This window comes from Choloepus didactylus, chromosome 19 (assembly GCF_015220235.1).
Source record: "Choloepus didactylus isolate mChoDid1 chromosome 19, mChoDid1.pri, whole genome shotgun sequence".
Classification (NCBI taxonomy): Eukaryota; Metazoa; Chordata; class Mammalia; order Pilosa; family Megalonychidae; genus Choloepus; species Choloepus didactylus.
Window position 1 is genome coordinate 34,326,796 of NC_051325.1, and position 26,796 is coordinate 34,353,591.

The 26,796-nt window shown below is 37.3% G+C and overlaps 1 protein-coding gene across 4 annotated transcripts in view; it reads left to right on the top strand.

The window, feature by feature from the left end:
* CSNK2A1 (casein kinase 2 alpha 1) overlaps positions 1-26,796 on the top strand; it is an 86,896-nt gene that overhangs the window by 40,440 nt on the left and 19,660 nt on the right. For 2 of the 4 annotated variants that reach the window (XM_037811385.1, XM_037811387.1), the window contains exons 2-7: positions 10,921-11,128; positions 12,985-13,096; positions 17,555-17,656; positions 18,177-18,227; positions 19,471-19,530; positions 21,005-21,088. In XM_037811385.1, the coding sequence (XP_037667313.1) occupies positions 11,028-11,128; positions 12,985-13,096; positions 17,555-17,656; positions 18,177-18,227; positions 19,471-19,530; positions 21,005-21,088 (510 nt within the window). In that variant the 5' untranslated portion in view covers positions 10,921-11,027. Of the gene's footprint in view, positions 1-2,290; positions 2,311-10,920; positions 11,129-12,984; positions 13,097-17,383; positions 17,482-17,554; positions 17,657-18,176; positions 18,228-19,470; positions 19,531-21,004; positions 21,089-26,796 lie in introns of those variants that run through there. The other 2 variants (XM_037811386.1, XM_037811388.1) reach the window with 2 other exon arrangements.

Genomic DNA, 26,796 nt, shown 5'->3' on the forward strand with positions numbered 1-26,796 from the left:
CTCTTATTCATTGCTGGTGGGACTGTATAATGGTACAGCCACTCTGGAGGACAGTCTGGCAGTTCCTTAGAAAACTGGATATCGAGTTCCCTTAGATCCAGTAATTTCACTTCTCAGTGTATACCCAGAGATCTGAAAGCAGTGACATGAACAGATATTTGCACACCAATGTTCATAGCAGCATTATTCACAATTGCCAAGAAATGGGAACAATTCAAACATCCTTCAACAGATGAGTAGAAAAATAAAATGTGGTATATGCACATGATGGAATACTACGCAGCAGTAAGAAGGAACAGGGTCGTGAAACATATGACAACATGGATGAATCTTGAAGACATAATACTGAGTGAAATGAGCCAGACACAAAGACAGAGATATTGTATGTTACCACTAATGTGAACTCTGAAAAATGTTAAATAAATATTTTGTATTGTCAAATGTAGGGGACCTAGAGATAGGCAGCAACTAGTGATGGGGGAATGATAATCTAATAGGAACAGATGAGCTATTGAGGGTAATCTCAATATTATAGGAATGCTCAGAAATGATCGTGGTTTGCAGATTTTTGGGTGGTATGGTAGGAACATGTTGGAAGCAATGTAGTTTTTTTAGTTTATTTGTTTTTCTTATTCGTTTGCTTTTTTAGGGCTTATTAATTTTCTTGTGGTATGGTAGGGACATGTTAGAAGCAATAAAGTTATTTTAGGTAATTTGTTTTTCTTTGTTTTGATTGAATTTTTTAAATTTTTTGATTAAGTAAAAAAAGTCTACTGCTTTTCAAAAATTAGCTTCAATGTAGTTATTTTAGGTTATTTGGTTTTTCTTATACCGTTGATTATGGTTTGTTCATTTTCTTGGGGTATGGTAGGAACATGTTGGAAGCAAAGTAGTTATTTTAGGTTATCTGTTTTTCTTAATCCTTTGTTTTGTTTGAAATGTGTTTTTGTTGTTTGTTTGAAGTTTTCTATAAATAAAGTTTAAAAGTTAAAAAAAAATAAAAGAGGGTCATTCCGCAGTCCACCCACTGTTGGAAAACAAATGTCCTCTAAATAGGTTTTGATATTTTTTCCACAATAGCTAAACAAACAAACAAAGAGAGCTTCATCAAAATCACTAGAATGTGCAAACTCATAGAGACAAAGTAGAGTGCAGATTATGGAGAGGAAAGGAGGAATGGGGAGAGATTGCATTATGGATATAAGGTTTCTGTTTGGGGTGATGGAAAAGTTCTGGAAATATATGGTGATGAGGGTAGCACAAAATTGTGAGTGTGATTAATCCTTCTGAATGGTATACTTGAGATAGGTTGAGATAGGAAATTTTATGATGTTTATGTGTTTCCACAATTAAGAAAAAATAGCAACTAGAGACAATGACAGATAAATGCAATACATGGTATTGGACTAGGTCTAATGGAGGAGAAGAGTCAAAAGGACATTATTGGGACATTTGAAGAATTGGAATATGAACTAAGCTTTATGTCAGTTTAAGTTCTTGAAATTGGTAATTGTGCTTACGATGGTTACTTAAGTGAATATACTTATTCTTAGGAAATGTACATGGAAGTATCATGTGTTTAAAGAGCATGATATATATGACCTCTCTTTTAGTTCTTTGTCCATGTTTTCTTTTAGCTCTTTGACCATATTCAGGACCTTATTATTTCAAAGCCTTTGTAATATCCGAGGTCTGATCCTCCTCATTGATGGTTTCTACTGCTTTAGTCTTCTTCTTTGCTTGGGCCACAGCTTCCTGGTTTTTTTTTATGTTTTGTAATCTTTTGTTGAAAGCTGAACATTTTGATATTTGTGTTGTCACTAGAATTTAAGCAGTGCCACGTCTGTTCCTTAAGTGTGTATCCAGCTAGTCTCATGACAGAGCTTTCCTTGAGTGCCAGGATCTAACAACAACAAAAAAAAAGGTGGGGGGAGAAGAAGGAAAAAAAAATACAACACTCTTCCCAGTCTTTACTGATTGACTTGTGTGAGTATTCCCTTTCAGAGTTCATCCATACAGTGAGTTTGGGGAATAGCTCCAGGCCAAAGCATAGGCACCGCCCTGATCCTTTCTACACACGTGTCTTGTCTTGGGCATGTGTTTGACCCTAGCATTCACCCCATTTACACAGATACAAATATCCTCTCTTCCCTAGGAAACAGTTTCCTCATGGTCCTGGGCAGCAATCCCTTGTATGCCCTACAGCCAACAATCCCTTGCCCCAGGCAGCACAACTTGACTGCTCTCCCATCACCTTTTGTAGAAGAGCTCTGTGGACCACCTTCTACATCCAAGGCAAGTTCTTGGAAAGTAAGTCCCTCAGGCCGCTACCAGAGAGATTGGGCTAGACATACATGCTGCTAGTACATGCATGAGGGTTTCTTGCTCCCACTGAATAGCATGCTTTGGAGGGGTTGGGATGGGAAGATTTTTGTTGTGTATGTTTCCACAATTGTAGAAAGGAGAAACTAAAAAGATAATTAAAGGCACTATTTGATACTGGATGGTATCTTAAAATGGAGAAGAAAAGGTTCAAAAGGACGTTATTGGGATATAACTAAAAATTGGAGTACAGAGTGAAAGCTTTATATCAGTGTTAAATTTCTTGAACTTGATAATTGCACTTAAGATGATTACAGAGAGGATATATTATTATGTGTTCAAGGAGCCTCATGTGCAACCTGCTCTCAAATGTTGAGCAAATAGAGGGGGCAGGGGGAGGGATATGAGAAAGGTGGCAAAATTTTTGTTCAAGTTGGTGGATCTGGGTATCTGGGGTGGGGTATATTGGAGTACTTGGTATGGGCTTTGTATTATTTTTGCAACTGTCCTGAAAGATTGAAATTATTTCAAAATTAGAAGTTTTAAAAAGAACTTGAAGAAAAAAATAAATGAACACTGATCATTTAGTCAACAAATGTTTACTGAGCATCTTGCAAAATGCAAAGCCTTGTACTGGGTACTATAGAGTAAAAAGGTTAAATCATATGTGGATCTTGACTTCAGGGAGTTAATAGGGTCTATTAGTCCAAGAGTGTATTAGGGGAATTATAGTTCAAAAACTAATCTATATAAGGTAGCAAGTGATAAATTCCATAGGAATGAACAGACTTGAGCCTTGGAGGCCAGGAGAGTTGTCTTAGAATCCCAACTCCACTATTGGATCTTCTTGGTCATTACTGGGTTTACTTAGGCTGTTTTCTTATCTGTAGATTAGGGCAAGTAATGCCTGTCTCATAGCATTGTTGGGAGCATTAGATTAGATATTTAAAGCTGAGAATCTCTTTCAGCTCCAGACTTGTAATATCTTACTACCTATTCATTATCTCATTTAGAATGTTTCAATGCCTTTTCTTAAAAAATTTAATTTTATTGAGATTGTTCACATACCTTACAGTTATCCAAAGATCCAAATTGCATAATCAGTTGCTCACGGTACCATCAAAGAGCTGTGCATCCATCGCCACAATTTTTTTTTTCAATTTTTAGAACATTTTCATTGCTCCAGAAAAGAAATAAAGAAAGAAAACTCAAATTCTCCCATACCCCTAACCACCCCCCTGCATTGTTGACTTCTAGTTATAGTGTCATACATTTGTTCTAGTTCATGAAAGAGATTTCTAATATTTGTACAGTTGATCATGGACATTGTCCACAAGATTCACTGTTTTATACATTCCCATCTTTTAACCTCCAACTTTCCTTCTGGTGACATATGTGACTCTAAACTTCCTCTTTCCACCTCATTCACATACCATTCAGCACTGTTAGTTATTCTCACAACAACTGTCCATTTCTAAACACTTAAGTTCAGCCTAGTTGAACATTCTGCTCATAATAAGCAACTGCTCCCCATTCTTTAGCCTTGTTCTATGAGTTTACATATTATAATTAGTTCATTTCAGTGAGACCATGCAGTATTAGTCCTTATGTCTGACTTATTTCACTCAATATAGTGCCCTCAAGGTTTCTTCATCAACCTGTGGTTTTTTGTTAAGACGGTTTTGTTCTTTCCGTCCTAGGTAAACAATTGATGGTTCCCTGTATAGTCACATATTTATGTATTCACCACCATCACCACTATTTTATATAAGGACATCTCCATTTCTTCCACAAAGAAGGAGGAAGAGTCTAAGAAGGTAGAGAGACAGAAGAAAAAGAACAACAAAAACAAAAACACGACAGCTAAAAAGCAACAAAAGGAAAGATAGAATTAAACTAAAGTAGAATAAAAGAGTCAGACAACATCACCAATGCCAAGATTCCCATACCCCTCCCTTATGTCCCCCTCTTAGAGGCATTTAGCTTTGGTACATTGCCTTTGTTACATTAAAGGAAGCATAATACAATGTTTCTGTTAACCATAGTCTCTAGTTTGCATTGATAGTATTTTTTTCCCCAATACCACCCCATTTTTAACACCTTGCAAGGTTGACATTCATTTATTCTACCTCATGTAAAAACATATTTGTACATTTTATCACAATTATTGAGCACTCTAGGTTTCACTAAGTTATACAGCCCCAGTCTTTATCTTTCCTCTTTCTCTCTGGAATCCCACATGCTTCTAACCTTCCTCTTTCAACCATACTCAAAGTCATCTTTGTTCAGTGTACTTACATTGCTGTGATACCATCACCCAAAATTGTGCTCCAAACCTCTCATTCCTGTCTTTTTCTGTCTGTCTGTAGTGCTCCCTTTAGTATTTCCTGTAGAACAGGTACCTTATTTGTAAACTCTGTCATTGTTTGTTTGTCAGATTATTTTAAGCTCTCCCTCATATTTGAAGGACAGTTTTGCCAGATATAGAATTCTTGGTTGGCAGTTTTTCTCTTTCATTATCTTAAATGTATCACCCTACTTCCTTCTTGCCTCCATGGTTTCTACTGAGAAATCTGCACCTAGTCTTATCAAGCTTCCTTTGTATGTGATGGATCGCTTTTCTCTTGCTGCTTTCAGGATTCTCTCCTTGTCTTTGAGTTTGATAATCTGATTATTAAGTGTCTTGACGTAGGTCTGTTCAGAATTTTTCTGTTTGGGGTACGCTTCGCTTCTTGGATCTGTAATTTTATGTCTTTATAAGAGATGAGAAATTTTCATTGATTATTTCCTCTGTAATTGCTTCTGCCTCTTTTCCCTTCTCCTTCTGGGATACCCATGACATATATATTCGTGTGCGTCATGTTGTCATTCAGTTCCCTGAGACATTGCTCATATTTTTCCATTCTTTTCCCTATTTGCTCTTTTCTGTAGGATTTCAGGTGTCTTGTTCTCCAGTTCCTGAGTGTTTTCTTCTGCCTCTTGAAATCTGGTGTTGTATGTCTCCATTGTTTTTCCTCTCTTTTGTTGTGCCTTTCATGTCTATAGATTCTGCCAGTTGTTTTTTTTGAACTTTCAATTTCTACCTTATGTTCGCCCAGTGTTTTCTTTATAGCCTTCATCTCTTTTGCCATATCTTCCCTGAACTCTTTGATTTGGTTTTTTATTTGATGTGGCATATTTCTTTGAAAATAGATTGTTTCTTTAAAGTGAAACAGTATTTCAAATGTATTTTGGTTGAGGTGTAAGTTTGTTCCTTTGGGCCATATCTTCCTTTTTCCTAATGAATATTGTAGTTTTCTTTTGTCCAGGCGTCTGGTTTCCTTGGCTACCCCAATCAGATTTTTCCAGACCAGAATGGGTTCAGATCTCAGAATGGGGTTATATTCAGTTTTAAGCCTCCCTGCAAATGTGTCTTAGAGATTGACAGAGTTTCCTGTGAGGTCTCTAGTTGCTGTGCTTTTCCTAACCTGCCCAACATTTGGCGCCTGTCAGACTGTCACTCCTGTCTGGTGTAAGAAGATGTGGCCCCTTTAGTTTCTCTTTTGGCTTTTTCCCCCCTGGCTCTGGGGTCTGGTTCTGAAGGGAAGACCAGTAATAGAGCTGAGCCCCAAGTCCTTCCCCTTAGGAAAGATACACCCCCTAGGGAGTAATCTGCATTTGAATAGCTCCTTTGTCTCTCTGACTCTGTTATCTTCACCCCTGTCTTGGTTGGAGTGCTGGGAACTGAAAATGACTGAGGCTCTCTCCACTGAGCCCCTCAGGTTGAGAGAGAGAAAAAGGGACAGAAAGTCCCCTTTCAGAGCCAGTACATGGCACCCAGTTTCACTCGTCGACAGACGAGTTTTCTGGTTCTTTTAGGTCAGTCGTTAAAAGTCTCTGTCTGCTTGTTATGGGTTTGTAGCTTGTATTGAGCAGTCCACATTTGTTAATTAAACCCCAGTTGGAGCTGGGCTGAGCTATATTCGCTTGCTCAGAGAGTGCTGCTTTCTACCACAGTGAGGTTTTGCAGCTCAGCCTGCCATGGTGGGAGGAGGTTCCCGGTGCGGTTCCATAGTTTTTACTTACAGATTTTATGCTGTGATCTCACTCATTCCTCCCAATCTAGGTAGGTATACAGTGTGTGGACAGTCACAGTTGTCCCCCAGCAGTTATTCCAAATTGTTTGCTAGTTGTTCCTGGTTTTTATTAGTTGCTCCAGGGGACTAACTAAATCCCACTCCTCTCTATGCCGCCATCTTGCCCTCTCCCTTCAATGCCTTTTTAACATCAAGTCCTCCAAAACCTAACTTGTGAGCCCTCTTCCAGAATTTTTTTAAAGTGTACATATGGGTCAATTTTGTGCTTAAAGCTCTTTAATGATTTTCTATTATCCTGAGTCTGGAGATAAAATCCTTAATGGCATACTCTTGGTGCCTAGCTCCATGTGATTATTCAATTAAAGTCTTACCCCTGTTCTGTCTTGATCATTATTATATTTCCACATCCTACATGGTACTTTTCATGGTTGATGTGGAGATATTTAAGGGAGGAATACCGGAAGGAATGTAAGAAAGAACCCAACCAGTTAGAAACTAAGGGTCTGCCTATATTTCCTTCTTGTTATGCCACATACAAATATTTGTACATATTCACAGAGGTACAAGTGAATGCTGTTTCTGAATAAAATAATGTGGTTTTTTTGGTTAATTCTTTTTCTTTCCACATCCCCTTTTTATCCTCATCCCATCATCTCCATCCCATTGGGCACCATTTTACTTACATGAAGTTGCTGAGCCACTGTTCAAGAACCCCATATGATTAATGAAGGCCAAACATTTGAAATTCATCTGAATACCTCTCATACTATTAGGAGATTATTTGACATGCATGGCAGTAAAATGAAGCACCTCTTTGGGGTACTGCAAAATAGTTAGCTAGTCATCCTCCCAGTGGAGAATCAAATCCACTGGTTCATAAATTAGGTCCCAGCTGGTGAGGCCCAAAGCTGCAAGAGTCATTTAAACAAATACTTGAGAATCTCAAGAGTTTCATTAGTATTTCATCTTGCTCTCCTCTTCAGAAAGAATGCTAAGGCCTTAAGAGGGCAAATGAAGATAGATAAGAATGTGCTACATGGTCTAGTAAATAATCTGTAAGAGTTGGGTGATATTTTACATGTGAGTCAGGTGACTCACAAGTATTTCCAGGGAGATATGAGTCCTTGTTTTGTAATGTTATCTCCACCCTTGAATTACCTATTAGAGGCCGAGTATTAACTACCTCTCCTGTATTTTTTTGTATTCTAAAGGAAGCTAAGATTGAAGACTCCAGCCTTTTGAAGATAAGTTTTTGGTTATTAGTTTTCACTGAGGAACTGTGGCACAGTAATGATTTAATAATGATTTACATAGTTTTGGTATTTCTGAGCCCTTTCCGGGAGATCATCTCACTTGCTCTTCCCTTCAATCTGCAAATGCAGTTAGGCAGGTTTTCTGAATTGGAGTAGAAGCATAACTGAGGTCTTACAGCCAGTTAGGGATTTGATCCCAGGACTGCACTACTTTTTTCATCACCCTATTGTATCTAGTCCCAGTTATTCGATTCATGTTGATTTTATCAACTTCTTGAGTTGATAGAAGGGTTTTGAGATCCACAGGTAAAGGGTGTCTTACAGGTTAGATATAAAATATCAACAGAAGAGTAAAGTGCCTGTAAAAGAATGTAGAGATCAAAGAGAAAAATGTTTCTCTCAAAGAAGAATCTGAGAGTTTTGAAGTTGTGTCATTAAAAGTCAAATTCCTGGGGGTAATATTTCTATATCCTGCTGGTTTGATGCTGTTTGTACTCTTTGGGCTGATTTCTTGTGCACGCCCACACGCTCAACATTTATTTTCCAATCTAGTGTCTTTTGCTGCTGAAAATGCAGGCATAGTAAGCACTAAAAAGTCAGTAATCCTTCAAGACAAATGACACTTGTTTCTTTGGGAAGAAGAAAAACAACGAGAAAAGCCACCTGGGTTTTTGTTTGTTTTGTGTGTGTGTTTATACTTTTAACCAGTATTAGATGAAGATAAATTAATCACTCAAGATTTTGTAAAACCAAAAAAGTAAAGACTTGGAGATAATTTTAAAGACTGTTTCAGTTTACATTTTAATAAGTACTTAAATGCTGTCGTTTTCTGGCCATTGGGATTGTACATTCATGGGATCCCAGAGGGTTTGAGTGAACAGAGGTGAGTTATGGGAATTTTATGGATGGGAGAATTCGTAAGTAAACACATGGATCTTTTGATCTCGTGTAATGGCAGTAGGGATGGGGGAATGAACATCACTGATTATATTTGTCACACTTCTGGAATATAGCTTTAACCTCCATCCCAGTCTCTTTCTTTTCCTCTGAAAGCCTTAAGTCACTGAAATTATGGGCGTACTGAGGCATCTCTTCCGGCTTACCTTCTTTAGACATGGTAACTAAGCTCCATCTTAAATACAGCCTTTGAAAAATGCAATTTGTCATAAGCTCGTCTCTTTGGTGCTGTCTTAGGCACAATTCTAAACACTACATTGTTAACTCATCAAATCCTCACCACAAATCTTATCCCTATTTTATAGTCTAGGTCCAAACTAACTGGGTTTGAAGCTTGGCTCTTCCATCAGCTGTGTGTCCTTTGGCAAGATACTTAACCTTTCTTTCCCTCAATTTCCTCATCTATAAAATGGGGACAGTTGTAACTTCCTCACTACTTCTTATGTGGTGAAGATTAAATGAAATAATCCATGTAAAGCACTTGGAACATTGAACAATACCTAGAAAATAGTGAATGCTTGTAAATAATTAGCTATTGTTGTTAAATATATAATTACATGGTAAAAGAATCACTGATACAGGAATCAGAAACTTGGTTTTTGATCCCTGCTCTGCTATTAACTAGCTGTTGATTTGAAGCATTGTCTTTCAAATGGTGATGAAGGCTCTACTGATTATTATATAAGATTCCCTAAATGATTTGGATCAATATAAAATGGCATTGAATTTCAAAGTATGAGAACAAATCTTTGCTCTCTTCCTGGTTTTATCAAATATTAGTCAGACTGACAGTTTGTGCTCTCAGCTTTGCCACCATTCTAGAGCCTTTTTAGCACCACTATTTGAGCTGAAGAAAGCTATTGAAAGGAAAGTGCTGTTTCCTTTTATTAAATGTTTGAGTAGTAGTAATGCTGATGCATCTATTCTCAATGCCATTTTTCCCTTCCAGGCTGTCTTATAAAGAGAATCCAAACTTTCCTGCAGAGATAACAAGCTACTTTGCAGAACATGATTAAGACCATATTATTAAAGTATATTTCTGAAGATTTTTTTTCCCCATGATAATAGGAAATGCTGTGGTTGACACACTTGAGATCTTTTCATTGGTTAACAGATGGGGGAGACCCAGAGGTATATTTGAAACCATCATTATTTGTAAGGTGTTTTTTCCTTCCCATATCATTTTTTTTTTTTTTTTAAATCAACTGTATGAAAAAAAAGTTAAAAAGAAAACAAACATACAATAAAAGAACATTTCAAAGAGACCATAACAAGGGAGTAAGAAAAAGACAACTAACATAAGATAACTGCTTAACTTCCAACATGTTCCTACTTTACCCCAAGAAAGTTACCTAATACAGCAACATTTCTGTGAACTTGCTCCTACTATATCCATCAGAAATTAACAGACCATAGTCATTCCTGGGCATCCCCAGAACGTTAAATAGCTTATCTGTTCTTCTTGGATTATTGTTCCCCCTTCCTTAATTGCTCTCTATTGCTAGTTCCCCTACATTCTACATTATAAACCATTTGTTTTACATTTTTCAAAGTTCACATTAGTGGTAGCATATAATATTTCTCTTTTTGTGCCTGGCTGATTTCGCTCAGCATTATGTCTTCAAGGTTTATCCATGTTGTCATATGTTTCACGAGATCGTTCCTTCTTACTGCCGCATAGTATTCCATCGTGTGTATATACCACATTTTATTTATCCACTCATCTGTTGAAGGACATTTGGGTTGTTTCCATCTCTTGGCAATTGTGAATAATGCTGCTATGAACATTGGCGTGCAGATATCTGTTCGTGTCACTGCTTTCCGATCTTCCGGGTATATACCGAGAAGTGCAATCGCTGGATCGAATGGTAACTCTATATCTAGTTTTCTAAGGAACTGCCAGACTGACTTCCAGAGTGGCTGAACCATTATACAGTCCCACCAACAATGAATAAGAGTTCCAATTTCTCCACATCTCCTCCAGCATTTGTAGTTTCCTGTTTGTTTAATGGCAGCCATTCTAACCGGTGTTAGATGGTATCTCATTGTGGCCTTAATTTGCATCTCTCTAATAGCTAGTGAAGCTGAACATTTTTTCATGTGTTTCTTGGCCATTTGTATTTCCTCTTCAGAGAACTGTCTTTTCATATCTTTTGCCCATTTTATAATTGGGCCGTCTGTACTATTGTCATTGAGTTGTAGGATTTCTTTATATATGCAAGATATCAGTCTTTTGTCAGATACATGGTTTCCATTTTCCCATATCATTTTTAAAAATAATTCTGTAGCCTTTGTGCATTTTGTTTCTGCAGTTGAAGAAACAGGTCTGAAACAAGGTCTTACCCCCAGCTGCCTCTGAACTCAGTGACTGCCAGATCTCCAAACATCAAGTTCGACTTTGTCCGCCAACCTGTCTGACATGTCGGGACCCGTGCCAAGCAGGGCAAGAGTTTACACAGATGTTAATACACACAGACCCCGGGAATACTGGGATTATGAATCACATGTGGTGGAATGGGGGTAACTATTTCCATTTATTTCACTGTACTCACCCAAAGTGCTGACTCTTGTGGATTTGTTGAGTAATTTATGCTAGGAAACCTCCCTCTCTATAAACCTATAAACTTCAAGGTTGAAGTCCAATTGATGTTTCTTTTGAGCTGAGTTTTGTTGCTGATTTTTATATTCTGTGTACAAAGCTGGTAACAAAGAGTTATCTATCAGCTTGCCTCTTAAGCTAAGGGCTTTGTAGTTGGGCGTGAATTGTTACTTGAAGACTTCAAAAATACCAGACTCCTAGATAAAAGTATTTTTGAGGTCAGAGAATTTTGTCCCATGATGATACTGAAGGATGAAACAGTTCTTCAGAAAAGTATCCTTGTTGTGATAAGCAAAACTATAACTTTAAACATTTGCCCTTATCACAAGACTAGGCATGAGTAACATAGAATTCAGCCCAGATTTTATCTTGAATAGTTATAGTCTGCCTGAACAGCTATGTTTGCCCTGCTAATTCTCTGTGCGGTCTCATTTGCATATTTGAATTTCCTATCCCTTTGTGATATATATTTAATTGATTTTTCTTAAGTGTAAAAGAAAGCACTTTAAAATTTCATAAAAGCTATAGCTCCCATAGACTACATTTTATATCTATCCCTATGTGATTTCTACAGCCTATACGTGGCTGAAGACAGTTTGTCTTATACATTGCCATAGGTTGTATTTTTAATCCTGATTAGGTCAAGATTCTTAGTTGTAAATACATTCCCTGTTCACAAAGAGGCACTAGATGCTCTAAAGATACTACCAAGAACCAATGAAACAGTACTAATAAATATCATTACTGTTGATAATCTAATAATTTCCTTCTTGTCTCACAGGCTTTGGACCCTAGTTGATGCCTGTGTTTCCTACTGCAGAAATTTTAAACACTATCTTAAAATTGGGTATTTTCCACTTAGTTTTGCTAAAGTAGCACTAAGTAGCCCTTTGAGTCATGGGCATGGTGTCACATGCTTGCTTGCATTTGTTTTGTATGCCCTCCTACAGGACAAGAACTGAACTTAACCAGAACTAAGAGCTTCCTTCCCCTAGATCTGCCATCATTATTATATTGCCCATTAGTTCTTAGTACCTTTTGCCTTCTCTATTCATTCGCTTTATTTTTAGCTGCTTGAGAAAAACCAATGGCTGATTTGTTATATACTGGATTCTTAGTGTCACTAGCAGAAGTAAATAGAATTTAGCCTTAATAAGGGAACTTGTTTGTCATTCTTTAGAGCAAAATCCTCTTAAGTTGGAAGCAGGGGCAGGAGAAAGTAGAGGAAGGGACCTGTAACTGTGATTCATGATCTGTAATATGATTTACAAACTCTAGGTCAAGACTGTATGTTTGAAAATCACTTAAACCTACAAAGAAGTCCATTAAAAATCAGTTGCTCCCAGAGTGTGGATGAATGGAAGTATTATTACAACATGTATTGAATTCTTGCTCAGTGCCAGCACTGGGCCAGGCACCAGTGGACAGGAGTATATAAAAAGGCATTGATACTTCTGTTCTTCAAGAGAAAACTGTCTCTTGAAGAACAAACCCTAATGCAAGCTAGTTGTGTGTGGTGTGCCAATAAAGATAATCTGTAAATAATTTCAAAGACTAATTGAAAAGCTTAAATTTTTTGAATTCTAGGATTTGGAACACAGAAGTTTTTAATTGGCCCAATTTAAAAACAAAAACCAATATGATAAAACCAATTTGAGAATTATTTGAAATAACTGTTTCTTTTACTCTTACCAGTGATAGAGTTGTCTAAGTTGGATTGGTGCTTGATAATTTAAACTTTTTAAATAATTGTAACTTTGACATATTTTGTTCACAGAAATCAAGATGACTACCAACTAGTTCGAAAATTAGGACGGGGTAAATACAGTGAAGTATTTGAAGCCATCAACATCACAAATAATGAAAAAGTCGTAGTTAAAATTCTCAAGGTGAGTGTAAGAAGAAGTTATGATTTAAGAGGTATTTGGAATATAGATTAAAAATTAATAGTGATACCTTTTTAAAATGCAGTTTTATTGAGATATATTCACAAACCATACAAACCATCCAAAGTGTACAATCAGTGACTCACAGTATCATCACATAGTTGTGCATACATCCCCATGGTCAATTTTAGAACATTTTCATTATTCCAGAAAAGAAATAAAAAGAAAAAAGAAAACCCAAATCTTCTCATGCCCCTTGTCCCCCCTATTACTGATCCATAGTATTGGTGTGGTACATTTGTTACTGTTGATGAAAGAATATTAAAATATTACTGTTAACCATAGTTCATAGTTTGCAATAGGTACATTTTCCCCATATACCCCTGTATTATTAACTCCTTGAAATAGTGTTGTACATTTGTTCTAGTTCATGAAAGAACTTATTTGTAGAGTTAATCATAGTCATTGTCCACCACAAGATTCACTGTGTTATACATTCCCATGTTTTAACTTCCAACTTTCCTTCTAAACTTCCCCTCTTCCACCACATTCAGACACCATTCAGTACTGGTAATTATTCTCACAATAACATGCTACCATCACCTCTATCCATTTCCAGACTTTAAGTTCAATCTAGTTAAACATTCTGCACATATTAAGCAACCCCAGTGATGCCTTTTTAAAATAGCACTTTAAAGGTTTTTGGAGTGCTTTACTCTCTTTATTATATCTGCTGAGATAGAGAAAATGAATACCTTTATTTGACAGATCAGGAAACTGAGGCAAGGAAGTGATTTGACTTAAATCATATAGCTAGATTGTGGCAGAGGCATGGAATAAAGGTTAGGTCTCCTCTCTCCTAAGTCTTGCCTAATACTAATTTCCTATATTTGTAGTTTTTCAGTAAATTAATTGTTACCTCTACTGTGTAAAGTTGAGGAATAATAAACTCAGGCCTTAAGGGGGCAGGCATATGACATAAATGCAGCTCATCTCACTCAAGTGCCCTTGCTTTGTGAGTTGTATGGACTGCGGCAAACTGGAAAGTACGTGCCTCTTCCAAAGGAGGTAGCTGCTACAGCTGATTGTTGTCCTGTGGTAATGCAGGTCCAGTGTTGCTTAATATTCTAGTTTTTGCACAGAGAAGCCAGAAATTAATAATTGTATATGAACTCTCCTGAGATAATTTTGCTTTACTTTTCTCAAAGTTGTTATGAAGATCAAATGCAAAATTATGTTTAGAAATATACTTTGAGGACTGAAGTTCTGTGTAATTGTGGGGGAAAATACATGATAGAATGAGGTGATCTGTTAGTTAGAGCCACATGAAAGGCACAGATACTGGGTCTGGTAGAAATTCAGAAGGCAGTGGTTAAGAAAAGCTCCCTTCAGCTGTTTTCAGACCCTGAATGAGAGGAGGATTTTGGATAGCATGTGGGAGGGAGTGGGGAAGCATGCTCTAGAATGTGCCAGGATAAGAAATAAGTGAAAGAAATGTTTTGTATGGAAGATGCTATCTGGCCCTACACAGGAGTTGTGCTTAGAAAGGGAGATTAAGTTGAAGACCTGCAAAAGATAATCAATTCATTTCCCTGCAGTCTTAAAAATTATATGACTTTATTTCATCTAGATATTTGGGAGCCATTGAAGGTTTTGAGTAGAGGTTGATTTGAGGTTTTTATCAGCTCAGTCTTTTCCTAACTATACCATGTATTTTACTGTAGCTATATAGATAAGTATTGATGAATTTCCTTCATAAACGATGTTTAAAATTTTTAATCTCTCCTATTAATTTAAAAGACAAATTGCATTGATCACACTAAATTAGGGTTTCAGTCACCTACCTGGTCTTTCATGAGCTAACTTTTTAAGTTTATAGATTTTACGGATGTTATTGAATAAAATTTTTATAAACCAGTAGCTTTTGCCTTAGACCAGCAATTTGGAAATAGTGGTTTAGTTGAAATAGGAAACAGATTGATAGGTTAGTCTCTGGAGGGTGGAAAGATCTCCCAAATATTCTAGCAAATCATAAAGATTTGAATGGTTGTAGCAAATTGACTTTCTAAATTAAACATCTGATAGTATCTCTCTTCTATTTAAAAACCTTCATAGCTCCCCATCACATAAAGAATAGAATCCCAACATCTTAGTATGTTATAGATGCATATATAAGATACTGACTAGCATGGTGCTGTGGCTTAATTGCTCTTTCATGCCTTTTACAACCCTTTCCATATTCTTTTCGCTCTGCCTGGAAGATCCTTGCTTTTTCTCTCTTTGTCAACTTGAGGAACTCCTACTCATCCATCACAGAATGCATCTCAGCTACTCATTTCCTCTGTAAGATTCCCTCTGAACCTCTATGTAGGAAGTTGCTTATCTATATAACCATAACATTTAACCCTTGCTTCTGTTAGAACTCAGTACACTGGGTTGCAGTTTTATGTTTATTTTCCTGTCTCACCTTACTGGGCACTTCCTGGAGCAAAGAATATATTTTCTTTATTTTTGTTATCCAAATTATTAGCACAAAGCATAGCCCAGATAGGAATTCGTTAAGATTTATTGGCTAAATAAGGGAAGAGAAGTTTTCAGGATGTTTGAGGAATAGAAATTTAAGTTTTGGTGAATACTTGTTTCAGATATGCTTTTGAGCTACATAGGAGGCAGTTAAAAGGTGAATCTACAAATAGAGTGTGGACTTTGTGCAACTTACTATGAGTAAAATATCTTCCATTTATTGGGGTCTGCTCTGCATTAGCTCCTGTAATAACTGGTGCATACGTTGTAGCAACTCTGCAAAGCAAGTGTAATCCCATTTCAGCAGTGATAAAAATGAAGGTTCAGACACATTAAGTGCTTTTCTGAGAGCTGCACAGTTACAAAGCCAGGTTTTGAGGACTGTGTTTCCAAAGGCTGCTTGTTTTCTGTTGTACCATACTTCCTCTTGGAGATGTTTAGGAGTTAAGACAGGGTTTAAAGAGTTTACAGTATTATTTTGGTAGTTCCTAGACCTGAATCATCAACCTGGCAAGTATTTAAAAGATTCCTGGTCCCATTCTCTATAGATTCTGATTCAGCAAGTCTAGGTGGATCCTGGGGTACATTAAAAAATCCAGATGATTATTGATTATCAAAGTTTAGTAAACACTCATCTCTTTAGTGAAGAGATATACTTAAAAAATTTCTAAGAACTGTATACAGTGCATCTGAGGTTACAGATACCCTAAGACTTCCGAGAAGGTCACCAGCATATATAAGTCTGGTCCAGTACAGCAGCCACATGTGGCTGTTGAGCACTCGAAGTGAAGTTGGTCCAGACTGAGATGTGCTGTGAGAGTTAAGTACACCCCAGATTTCATAGGCTTAGTGCAAAAAAAGAATGTAAAATAGCTCATTAGTGATTTTTTATATTGATTTGCATGTTGAAATAATAAAGATTTTGGATGTGTTGTGCTAAATAAAAGTATTCACATTAATTTCATTTATCTTTTTTTACTTTTTTAATATGGCTACTAGAACATTTAAGATTACACATGCGGCTCACATTATATTTCTATTGTACCAGTACTGTTTTAGACTATTCAACAGGAAGGCTTTGTGGAGGAGGTACTGTTGGAGCAAGGCCCTCCTCAGAAAAATGAAAAAAATGTCTATACCAGAACAGATGTGGAAATGGTGGATGAGAACAAAGGAATGTGGAAGATGTGCTCATGGAACTTTGCAGACTAGTCTTTTTTAGAATGGAAGGATTCGTTCACAGGAGTGTTGGTGATAAGGCTAGACAGATCATCACTTTGTGTTATATCACAGTCATACTCGGAGGTCTTTTCGGATACCTCATTTGATTCTTGTGACAGTCTTGTGAGATAGGTGCTCGTTTGTCATCCATTTTATATACAGTGAAAGACTGAGAGGGTTATGTAACTTGCCCTTGGGTACATAAGCTAGCAGGTAATGAAGGTAGGATTCATATTTGGCAGTCCGATGACAGAGTCTGCACTTTACCCACAAAGTTTTCCTGCACAAAAGTGGTTTGGTCATCCTTGCACTTGACCCTGACCTCTTCATCTCTATACAGTGTTTTTAGACCTGGAGGAAGGAATAGAAAGCATCCATGTTTCATCCTAATTGATAAAAATTTTTGCCAATACACTTTAGTATTACTAACCATTTAAATTACTAGTCTCTAAGGTTTTTAAAAGTTAGGAGTAATTATGAAATTAAATGCTAATTCTATATAGAGGTCTGGTCTTTAGAATGCAAATCTTTTTTCTTTCAATTCAGTATTTGCTAAGTACACGCAGAGTGCTTTGCACAGTACCAGGAGAAGGGGATTCAGAGGTGCGCCCGATACATTTCCTTCCTTCAAGGAGCAGACCTATGTAAGCCATTTATGAATTACACTACCTGCTGAAATAATCTGAAATAATTTAACTCGCATTTTTATCCTTTTAGCCAGTAAAGAAGAAGAAAATCAAGCGTGAAATAAAGATTTTGGAAAATTTGCGAGGCGGTCCCAATATCATTACACTGGCAGACATTGTGAAAGACCCTGTGGTGAGTATAGTAGGCGTAAGCAAGGCCCACCAGGGCTGAGGTGGTGTTTGTTGCAGAGCACAACTGACCTCTTTCTGTCTCCCCTCTTTCATTAAGTCCTACTTTAAAAGTGCTTAATCAGATCTACCATTTAACTAGCTTGGGTCTTTCTTTCTGAGGGACCTCCACCCACAGACTATTTCTTATTCTTCTAGGCTAAGAGACTGATAGCACTGGAAACTGAAATGTGTTAATCCATTTTGCAAACTCAGGTCTGATGCCGATGGGCGATGGGCCCATTGTTGGTCTACCTAGAGCCTGGTGAGACTTCAGCTCCATGTCTTCTGTTTGAAATTCATCCCAAAAATGCCCTAAGTGTGGTGATGATCAGAGTGGGGAGGGCTTGTAGCAATAGAGGGTTATCTACTACTGAGATAAGGACTGCCAAATTCATCATACAGAGTCCGCAAATGTCATATCCACCAAAGCTACCAGGGCTAGTGCCGATATGTAATGTGTGTTTTCTTTTTCTTTTCCCTAGTCACGAACCCCTGCCTTGGTATTTGAACACGTAAACAACACAGACTTCAAGGTATAATGTATAACCAACCATTTCAATTCTTGGGTTTTTAAACCACCTGGAAAGCCTTTACTAGGGATGATGCTGTTAGAATGCTTCTAACTTGGTTAGAAACTGCTTTTCATCCTTACAGTGCTAAATTATGAGATACAAAAAAATCCTGTACAAGTAGTGACCACTCACCACATTTCAGTATTTTTGCTTCTTTATTTATTTAGTGCTCTTTTTAATGACCAACCAATATGTTTACTTCTCACCACTTTTACCACTCAGTTGAAAGTTTTCACTGATGTCCACCTTAATGAAGGCAACAGTGAATGTTCAGTCACGATGCGACCTTATGGCAATTCCCTTTAAAACAACAGTGGTCAAGAAGGAATGTGTTGTGTGTGTAAAAGCAGGAACTGCTTATACCTTAGAATTCCTAGGACACTCTAAGCTATAGATTGTAAAAGGAAGGGTGAGGGGGTTTCAAATTCTTCTATAACATAAACCTGTACAACAGATATCTCTGAATTCCAGCCTATCCAGTGGCCTCCTTATTTCAAACAGTTGTAAATTCCAGCACAACAGAAGGATATAGGCAGTTTCTTGGAGTACACATTATGAAGGTATTTGACCTGCCTTTGCACCAATCCACTATCAAGAAGGTTATATATCAATAAATGGGGGAATTCTTTTGCTGATAGGGGGGAAGAAAAGGAAAGAATTATTTAAGAATGAGAAGGATAACTTCAGGAAAAACTTTGAGTCCATCACTAACCTTTTAAAGATAGGTCCATATTCTCTGCATTTCTTCAGAAACTGTAAAGGACAGTATTGTGTTCACAAAATTTACTGTCAAATTGATCTATTAAATTGACTCAACAGGTTTGGCAGCATGCCAATCTGCATGCCCACTGGTGATCTATAGTGCCAACTGGGTAAACCAAAGATATGTTGATTCCCTCCTAATGAAGCTATTTGCCAAAATGTCTTTTATAAAACGTGAACTAAATTACAAATGTATACTAATGCATGTTTTCTGTGTAAGCTGGTATATTCCTGACAGTGGATTATAGTTTCAGCAATAGGAGTTTAAGTAGTTCTTCACTTTTACATATAAAGACCCAAAGTCTCTCTTTAAAGTGAATGTTATGATGGAGTCATAGAGGACGATGAAAGTCTTGGTTTGAATTACTACAAATGAGAATTGAGAAATTACTCTCCTGTCAGCATTATTTCATGGCTCCAATGTTTTATTTCTCTTTAACAGCAATTGTACCAGACGTTAACAGACTATGATATTCGATTTTACATGTATGAGATTCTGAAGGTAAGGAAACATCGGAAACTAAAAAACTTAAGATTGATCTTCCCTTTGATAATAGTTCAGCTGACAGGGAAAAGGCCAGTGAATTAATTTTGTAAGTATATTGAATGAATATATAAGTTTTCGTAAGTTAATAGCATTAGAACCCTTGTGCTAATGTAAGGATTATGAAATAAGGTCTAGTAGGAGTATAATTTAGGGTGCTTTCAAAATGGCATTTGGAAGAGAGCTGGGTTCCCTTAACAAATATTTGTAAACTCTATCGTGCCTGTAAGTTACAATTATTATTATATTGTCAAAACTTGTAAAACAAAACACCACCACCTGGTCTGTGACTTCTAGTTACTTTATTTCACTTAAAAAATTCAATGAGCAAAACAGTAAACTTTAGGCTCACAAAGGGTCATTGTCCTAAGGATTGTGTAAATCTCTGAGTAAGAGATTGCTGATTGAGAATGGACTTTGATTTCTGAAAGTGGAATTACCAAATGCCTTGCTCCTAGTAGTCAAAAGAAATGAAAGAATTGCTAAGAATTGGCTAAAGTTTCTTATTAAATGAAGTTTGACATAAAGCCTGTTGTTTGAGACTTACAAGTACATCAAGGGGACCATGGCAGCTGAGATACTCGATCTTTCTATTGGCTCAGGCAGTCTTGTGGCAAGCAGGGCTTCAGAAAGTTATGAATATGCTTACCTAGCTCTGGGAAACTTCAGGAAGTACAAGAACTTGAGTGACTGACAACAGCTGACTAAAAGGCCGGGATTAGCAAGCCCCAAAGGTTATACCACTTAATTCACCTGAGTTTGAGGTTGGAAACTGTAACATTGTATTTGATGTCATGAATTAGGGGTTGGCAAACTTCTTTAAAGGCTTTGTGGGTCATAAGGTATTTCTCACACTGTTCTGCTGTTGTAGCACAGAAGCAGCCATAGATAAATAATATGCAAATTAACAGGCGTGGCTGTGTTCCAGTAAACATTCACAAAAACAGGCAGCAGGTCAAATTTGGTCCCTGGGCTTTGGTTTGCCATCCTCTGTTGTAGACTTGTTGTTGTTGTTGTTGTTGTTATTGTAATTGTAGACTCTTATCTTCTAAAGAATTATTGTTCTTCAAATAAGATGTGTATACAGACCCATTTTCTTCTTTTGAAGGGCCTGTGTTTGTGAAAACAGTCCAAACTTTGGATGAGAGGGAGAAATGGGAAGGAATTCAATTGGTGTATATGTTGGGTTTTTTTGAACAGAAGCAATGTTGAAACGTTGTGTCAGGAACAGATCTTGAACTCTAGAGACCTGTGTTTGCTTGACTGTGGGATCTTGGGCAAGTCTCTAAAGAATAGCCTTTGGAGCAATTGTCCTAAACCTGACTTCCAGGGGTGTTATGAGGCTAGAAGAAAAGCATTTACATGGAAGAAAAAGTAAAGGACTTTAACTGTTATGCAAACTAACTCTTCTTTCTTACCTGTTCCTTCCCAGGCCTTGGATTATTGTCACAGCATGGGAATTATGCACAGAGATGTGAAGCCCCATAATGTCATGATTGATCATGAGCACAGAAAGGTAAAGTGATAGATTGATGAGTCTTATTTATCTGCATAATGATGTTAACAGCCCATCTTCAACACTTTATCCCTGGTACCTGCTAAGCACTTAAATATTTGGTAAAGGAATGAGTAAATTAACAAATCATCACGTTTAAACCATTATTCATATTCCTAGGAATACTATTAAGAAGTAAGGCAGACTAGTATAGCAGGCAAAGCATTAGTCATAGGCAGGGGACCTGACTTCTAATCTTATTTATTAAATAACTACTTTCTTAGAAACATCTCCCTCTTCATTTGTCTCTCTCTTCTTACCTGTACAATGTGTATAATATCTGTCCTGTATATGTCCCTAGGTTATCTTGAGAATTAAGTGTGTACAGTTGTGAAATGATGCAGTATTCAGAAAATGTTGCTTATTAGCCAGTGTCATGAGGTCCCTGACCTCTGCAAGCACTTTTACATGAGATCTGTACTGGCTACTTGCTTTATAATGTATAGTTTTTTTTTAAGGTGAACAAGCTCTCCTCTTGGAGGTATAATGACTCCATGTCTTATAGGCTTTGGGGATGGGATATGAGTGGTTTGTTCATTCATTCAGCTAATATTTTTTGAACAGATGATATTTAACAGTCACCATCGTAGAGACTAGGGATGTATGAGCAAATGAAACAGCCAGCCTTCAAGTAGCTTACATTTCAAGGAGGCTTAGTGGGATAGAAAGTTTTAAGTGATATGGAAGAAATATAAAACAGAAAAATGGAATGGCAGAGGGTTTTACAGGTTTTAACAGAGTGGTCAGGGAAGATTTCATTGAGAAGGTGACATTTTAGAGAATACTTGATGGAAACCAGCCATGTAGTTTCTGGAAGATTCAGTGTGTTCCGGGCAGAGGAAATAGCAAATGCAGAGGCCCCGAGGCAAAACGTACCAGTATATAGAAGAAAATTCGGTAAATATTATGTTGAATTCTGAAAATTACAAAAGTGAATAAAACAGTCCTTATTCTTGAGGAGCCAAATTAAATGCCTCAAAAGGTAGGAAAAAAGGTAAGGAGATGTTCACCAATAGGAGTACAGGTTGGAAGCACAAAATGACATTGTGTTTTTCAAGAACTTTTAAGTCTCACTGGAACACAAGAACTAGTTTTTGGGGAGCTCTGTTTCAAACCAAGAGGTTTGATTTTCATGCTAGAGGTGGTAGGTAGCCACTGAAGGGGTTTCAGTAGGAAGTGACATGGCTGATATATATAGCACTAATACTTTGTATGAGTGTGGTGCCTTTGTTACAATTGATGAATGTTATTATAATTGTACTACTGACTATAGACTATAGTTTACTTTAGAGTTCACCATTTGTGTTGTACACTCTGTGGTTTGGTTTTTTTATTATTATAGGAACATATATATAGATATATATATACACACACACACACACACACTAAAATTTCCACTTTTAACCACATTGAAACATATATTTCAGTCATGGTGATTACACTCAAAATGTTGTATTGCCATTACCACCATCCATTACTAAAATGGTTCTATCACCCAAACACAGAGTTTGTACCAATTAAGCATTACCTTCCCATTCACTACCCCATCCTGGCTCCTGGTAACCTGGATTCTAGTTTCTGACTATGAATTTGGTTATTTTAATTATTTCATATCAGTGACATCATACAATATTTATGTTTTTGTGTCTGGCTTATTTCACCCAACATGCTCTCTTCAAGATTGATCCATGTTCCCACATATATCATAACTTCATTCCTTTTTATAGCTGAATAATATTCCATTATGTATATATACATACCATATTTTGTTTATACATTCCACTGTTGATGGACACTTGGGTTCCTTCCATCTTTTGACAGTTTTTGTGAAGAATGCTGCTGTGAACATCACTGTGTAGATATCGATTCGAGTACCTGCTTTCAGTTCTTTTGAATATACACCTAGAAGTGGGATTACCAGATCATATGGTAATTCTGTATTTAACTTCCTGAGGAATTGCTAAACTATCTTCCACAGCACCTACACCATTTTATATTCTCAACAACAATGAACGAGTGTTCCCATTTCTCCACATCATCTCCAACACTTATTTTGTTTTCTTAGTAGTAGCCATTCTACTACTGAATGGTATCTCATTGTGCTTTTGATTTGCATTTCCCTAATTACTGATGTTATGCATCTTTTCATGTGCATTGTGGCCATTTGTGTATCTTTTGTGGAAAAATATCTATTCAAGTCATTTGTCATTTTTTTAATTGGGTTGTATGTCTCTAGGTTGTTGAATTGTAGGAATTCTTTATATATTCTGGATATTAAACCTTATCAGTTTACAAATATCTCCCATTGTCTTTACTTTCCTGATAAAGTCCTTTGGTACACAAAAGTTTTTATTTTTCATGAGGTCTGATTTATTTCTATTTTTTCTTTTGTGGCTCATGCTTCTGGTAGAAAGTCTAAGAAATCATTCCATAATAGACGGTTCTGAAGATGCTTCCCTATATTTTCTTCTAGGAGTTTTATAGTTTTGGTTTTTAAGTCTTTAATCCATTTTGAGTTAATTTTTGTATGTGATGTGAGGCAGGTGTCCACCTTCATTCTTTTGCATATGAACATCCAGTTTTCCCTGCACCATTTAGTGAAGAAACTATTCTTTCTCAACTGAGTAAACTTGGCTCCATTGTCAAAAATCAGTGGCCATACATAGAGTAAAAATATATATGCAGGGTCCCCCTGAGGAGCTAGGGGAAAATGTGGAGGTGTTGAGCTTCCTCACCTGGATTTTTGCTAATGTTTTCACAAAAATTGAGGACCGGTGGTTTGCTATGCAGAGCCCTCTATCTCTGGACTTGCCCTTATGAAGCTCATTACTGCAAAGGAGAGGCTGAACCTGCTTATAATTGTGCCTAAGAGTCTCTCCCTGAGTACCTCTTTGTTGCACAGATGTGGCCCTCTCTCTAGCTAAGCCAGCTCAGCAGGTGAACTCACTGCCCTCCCCCTCTACGTGGGACCTGACTTCCAGAGGTGTAAATCTCCCTGGCAACACAGGATATGACTCCCGAGGATGAATCTGGACCTGGCATCATGGGATTGAGAACATCTTCTTGACCAAAAGGGGGATGCGAAATGAAACAAAATAAAGTTTCACTGGCTGAGAGATTTCAAATGGAGTTGAGAGGTCACTCTGTTGGGCATTCTTACACCCTATATAGATAACCCTTTTTAGATTTTAATGTATTGGAATGGGTAGAAGTAAATACCTGAAACTACCAAACTGCAACCCAGCAGCCTTGACTCTTGAAGACGATTGTATAACGATGGAGCTTACAAGGGGTGACAATGTGATTGTGAAAACCTTGTGGATTGCACTCCCTTTATCCAGTGTATGGATAGATGAGTAGAAAAATGGGGACAAAAACTAAATGAAAAATAGGGTGGGATGAGGTGGATGATTTGGGTATTCTTTTTTACTTTTATTTTTTATTCTTACTTTTTCTGGTATAAGGAAAATGTTCAAAAAATAGATTGGGGCAATGAATGCACATCCAGTGGTCCTGTGAACAATTGATTGTATACCATGGATGATTGTATGATACATGAATATATGTCAGTAAAACTTAAAGAAACAATCAGTGGCCATATATGTGAGGGTTTATTTCTGAACTCTCAGTTGGATTCCACTGGTCTATATGTCTGTCCCTATGCCAGTACCATGCTGGGTTTTTTTTGTTTTGTTTTGTTTTTAATTAAATTTTATTGAGATATATTCATATACCATACAGTCATCCAAAGTCTATAGTCAGTTGTTTACAGTACCACTATACAGTTGTGCATTCATTGCCATAGTCAACTTTTGAACATTTTCATTACCACACACACAAAAAAGAGTAAAAATTAAAGTAAAAAAAACACCCAAAATATCCCATGCCTCCCTATTATTCATTTACTTTTTTGTACTCAGTTTTCTAGTCATCTGTCCATACACTGGTTAAAGGGAGTGTGAGTCACAAGGTTTTCATAGTCACATGGTCATACAGTGTAAGCTATGTAGTTACACAATCATCTTCAAGAATCAAGGCTCCTGAATTGCAGTTCAACAGTTTCAGGTGTTTCCTTCTAGCTGTTCCAGTACACTAAAAACCAAAAAGAGGTATCTATATAATGCATAAGAATGACCTACAGAATGACCTCGTGATGCCATTTGAAATCTCTCAGCCATTGAAACTATTTTGTTTCGTTTCTCTTCCCCTTTTGGTCAAGAGGCTTTCTCAATCCCTCAATGCTAGGTCCAGGCTCATTCCCAGGAGTCATATCCCATGTTGCCAGGGAGATTTATACCCCTGGGAGTCATGTCTCACGTAGGGGGGAGGGCAGTGAGTTTACCTGCAGACTTCACATAAAGAAGGGGGCCACATCTGAGCAACAAAAGAAGTTCTCTGGGGGTGACTCTTATGCACAATTGTAAGTAGGCTTAGCCTCTCCTTTGCCGTAACAAGCTTCGTAAGGACAAGCCCAAAGTTCGTGGGCTCTGCCTTCTAAATGGGTAATTCCCAATGCTTGTGAGAATATCAGTAATTCCTCAGGTGGGGAAGTTTAATATTTCCATATTTTCCCCCAGTTCCTTAAGGGGGCTTTGCAAATACATTTTTATTCTCTGCCCAAATTACTCTGGGGCTTCACACTAACCTGTACAAACCAACCAGATCTCACTCCCTATTCAAAGTTCCATGTAATTATAGTGTTTGAATAAACTGACCATACAAGTTAAATTATATAGCATGCTACAGAAATATAGATTTTACGTGAAATAAACATCTCTTCCTTTGGTCTTACACAGAAGTTGAAGTTTTAAAACACCGTCAATATTGACCTTTTCCCTTTAGTCTGATTTACTTTAGTCCTAACCAAATCCATTTCATCCATATCTCTAATTGAAGTCTGATCTCTTTTTCAGCCTCTTTAACGTTTGTGGTATGGGGTAATGCTTACTACATTCATAGCTGCTGAACTCGGGCTCTGAGTCTCAGGTGTTATGTCACACAGATAGCCGAAGTTTCAGGAACCAACCAGGTTATACACAAAGAGCTTAGCATCTGAGAATTTAGAAATTTCCATTACAGCTCAGGAATAGATGTAATTGCTTTAAGAGCTTACAATCTAGGAACCTTTACATTAAGCTTTCCGCTGGTAACCTGTGTTCTCAGATGCAGTTCTCAGAGTTTGCACATTATAGTTAGTCCATATTAGTGAGGCATTTCTGGTTTATTTCACACAACATTCTGTTCTCAGGGTCCACTCACCTAGTTGCATACCTCACACCTTCATTCCTTCTTATAGCCGTTCAGTATTCCATTGTATGTATACACCACAGTTCATCATTCCATTCATCAGTCAGTGTACCCTTAGGCCACCTCCATCCATTGAGAATCATGAATACTGCCACCATAAACCCCGCTGTGCAAGTGTCTGTTCATGTACCTGTTCTCGGTTCTTCCAAGTATATTACCCAGTAACAGAGTTTCAGGACTATGTGGCAGTCCCGTACTTAGCTTCCTATGGAACCACCACACTGCCCTTCAGATGGGCTGCACCATTCTACATCCCCACCACAGTGATTAAGTACATCCAACTCTACATTTTCAAACAGTTTTATTCACACACCATACATTTCCTCCTAATGAAACAATCAAAAGTTCCTGATATAATCACA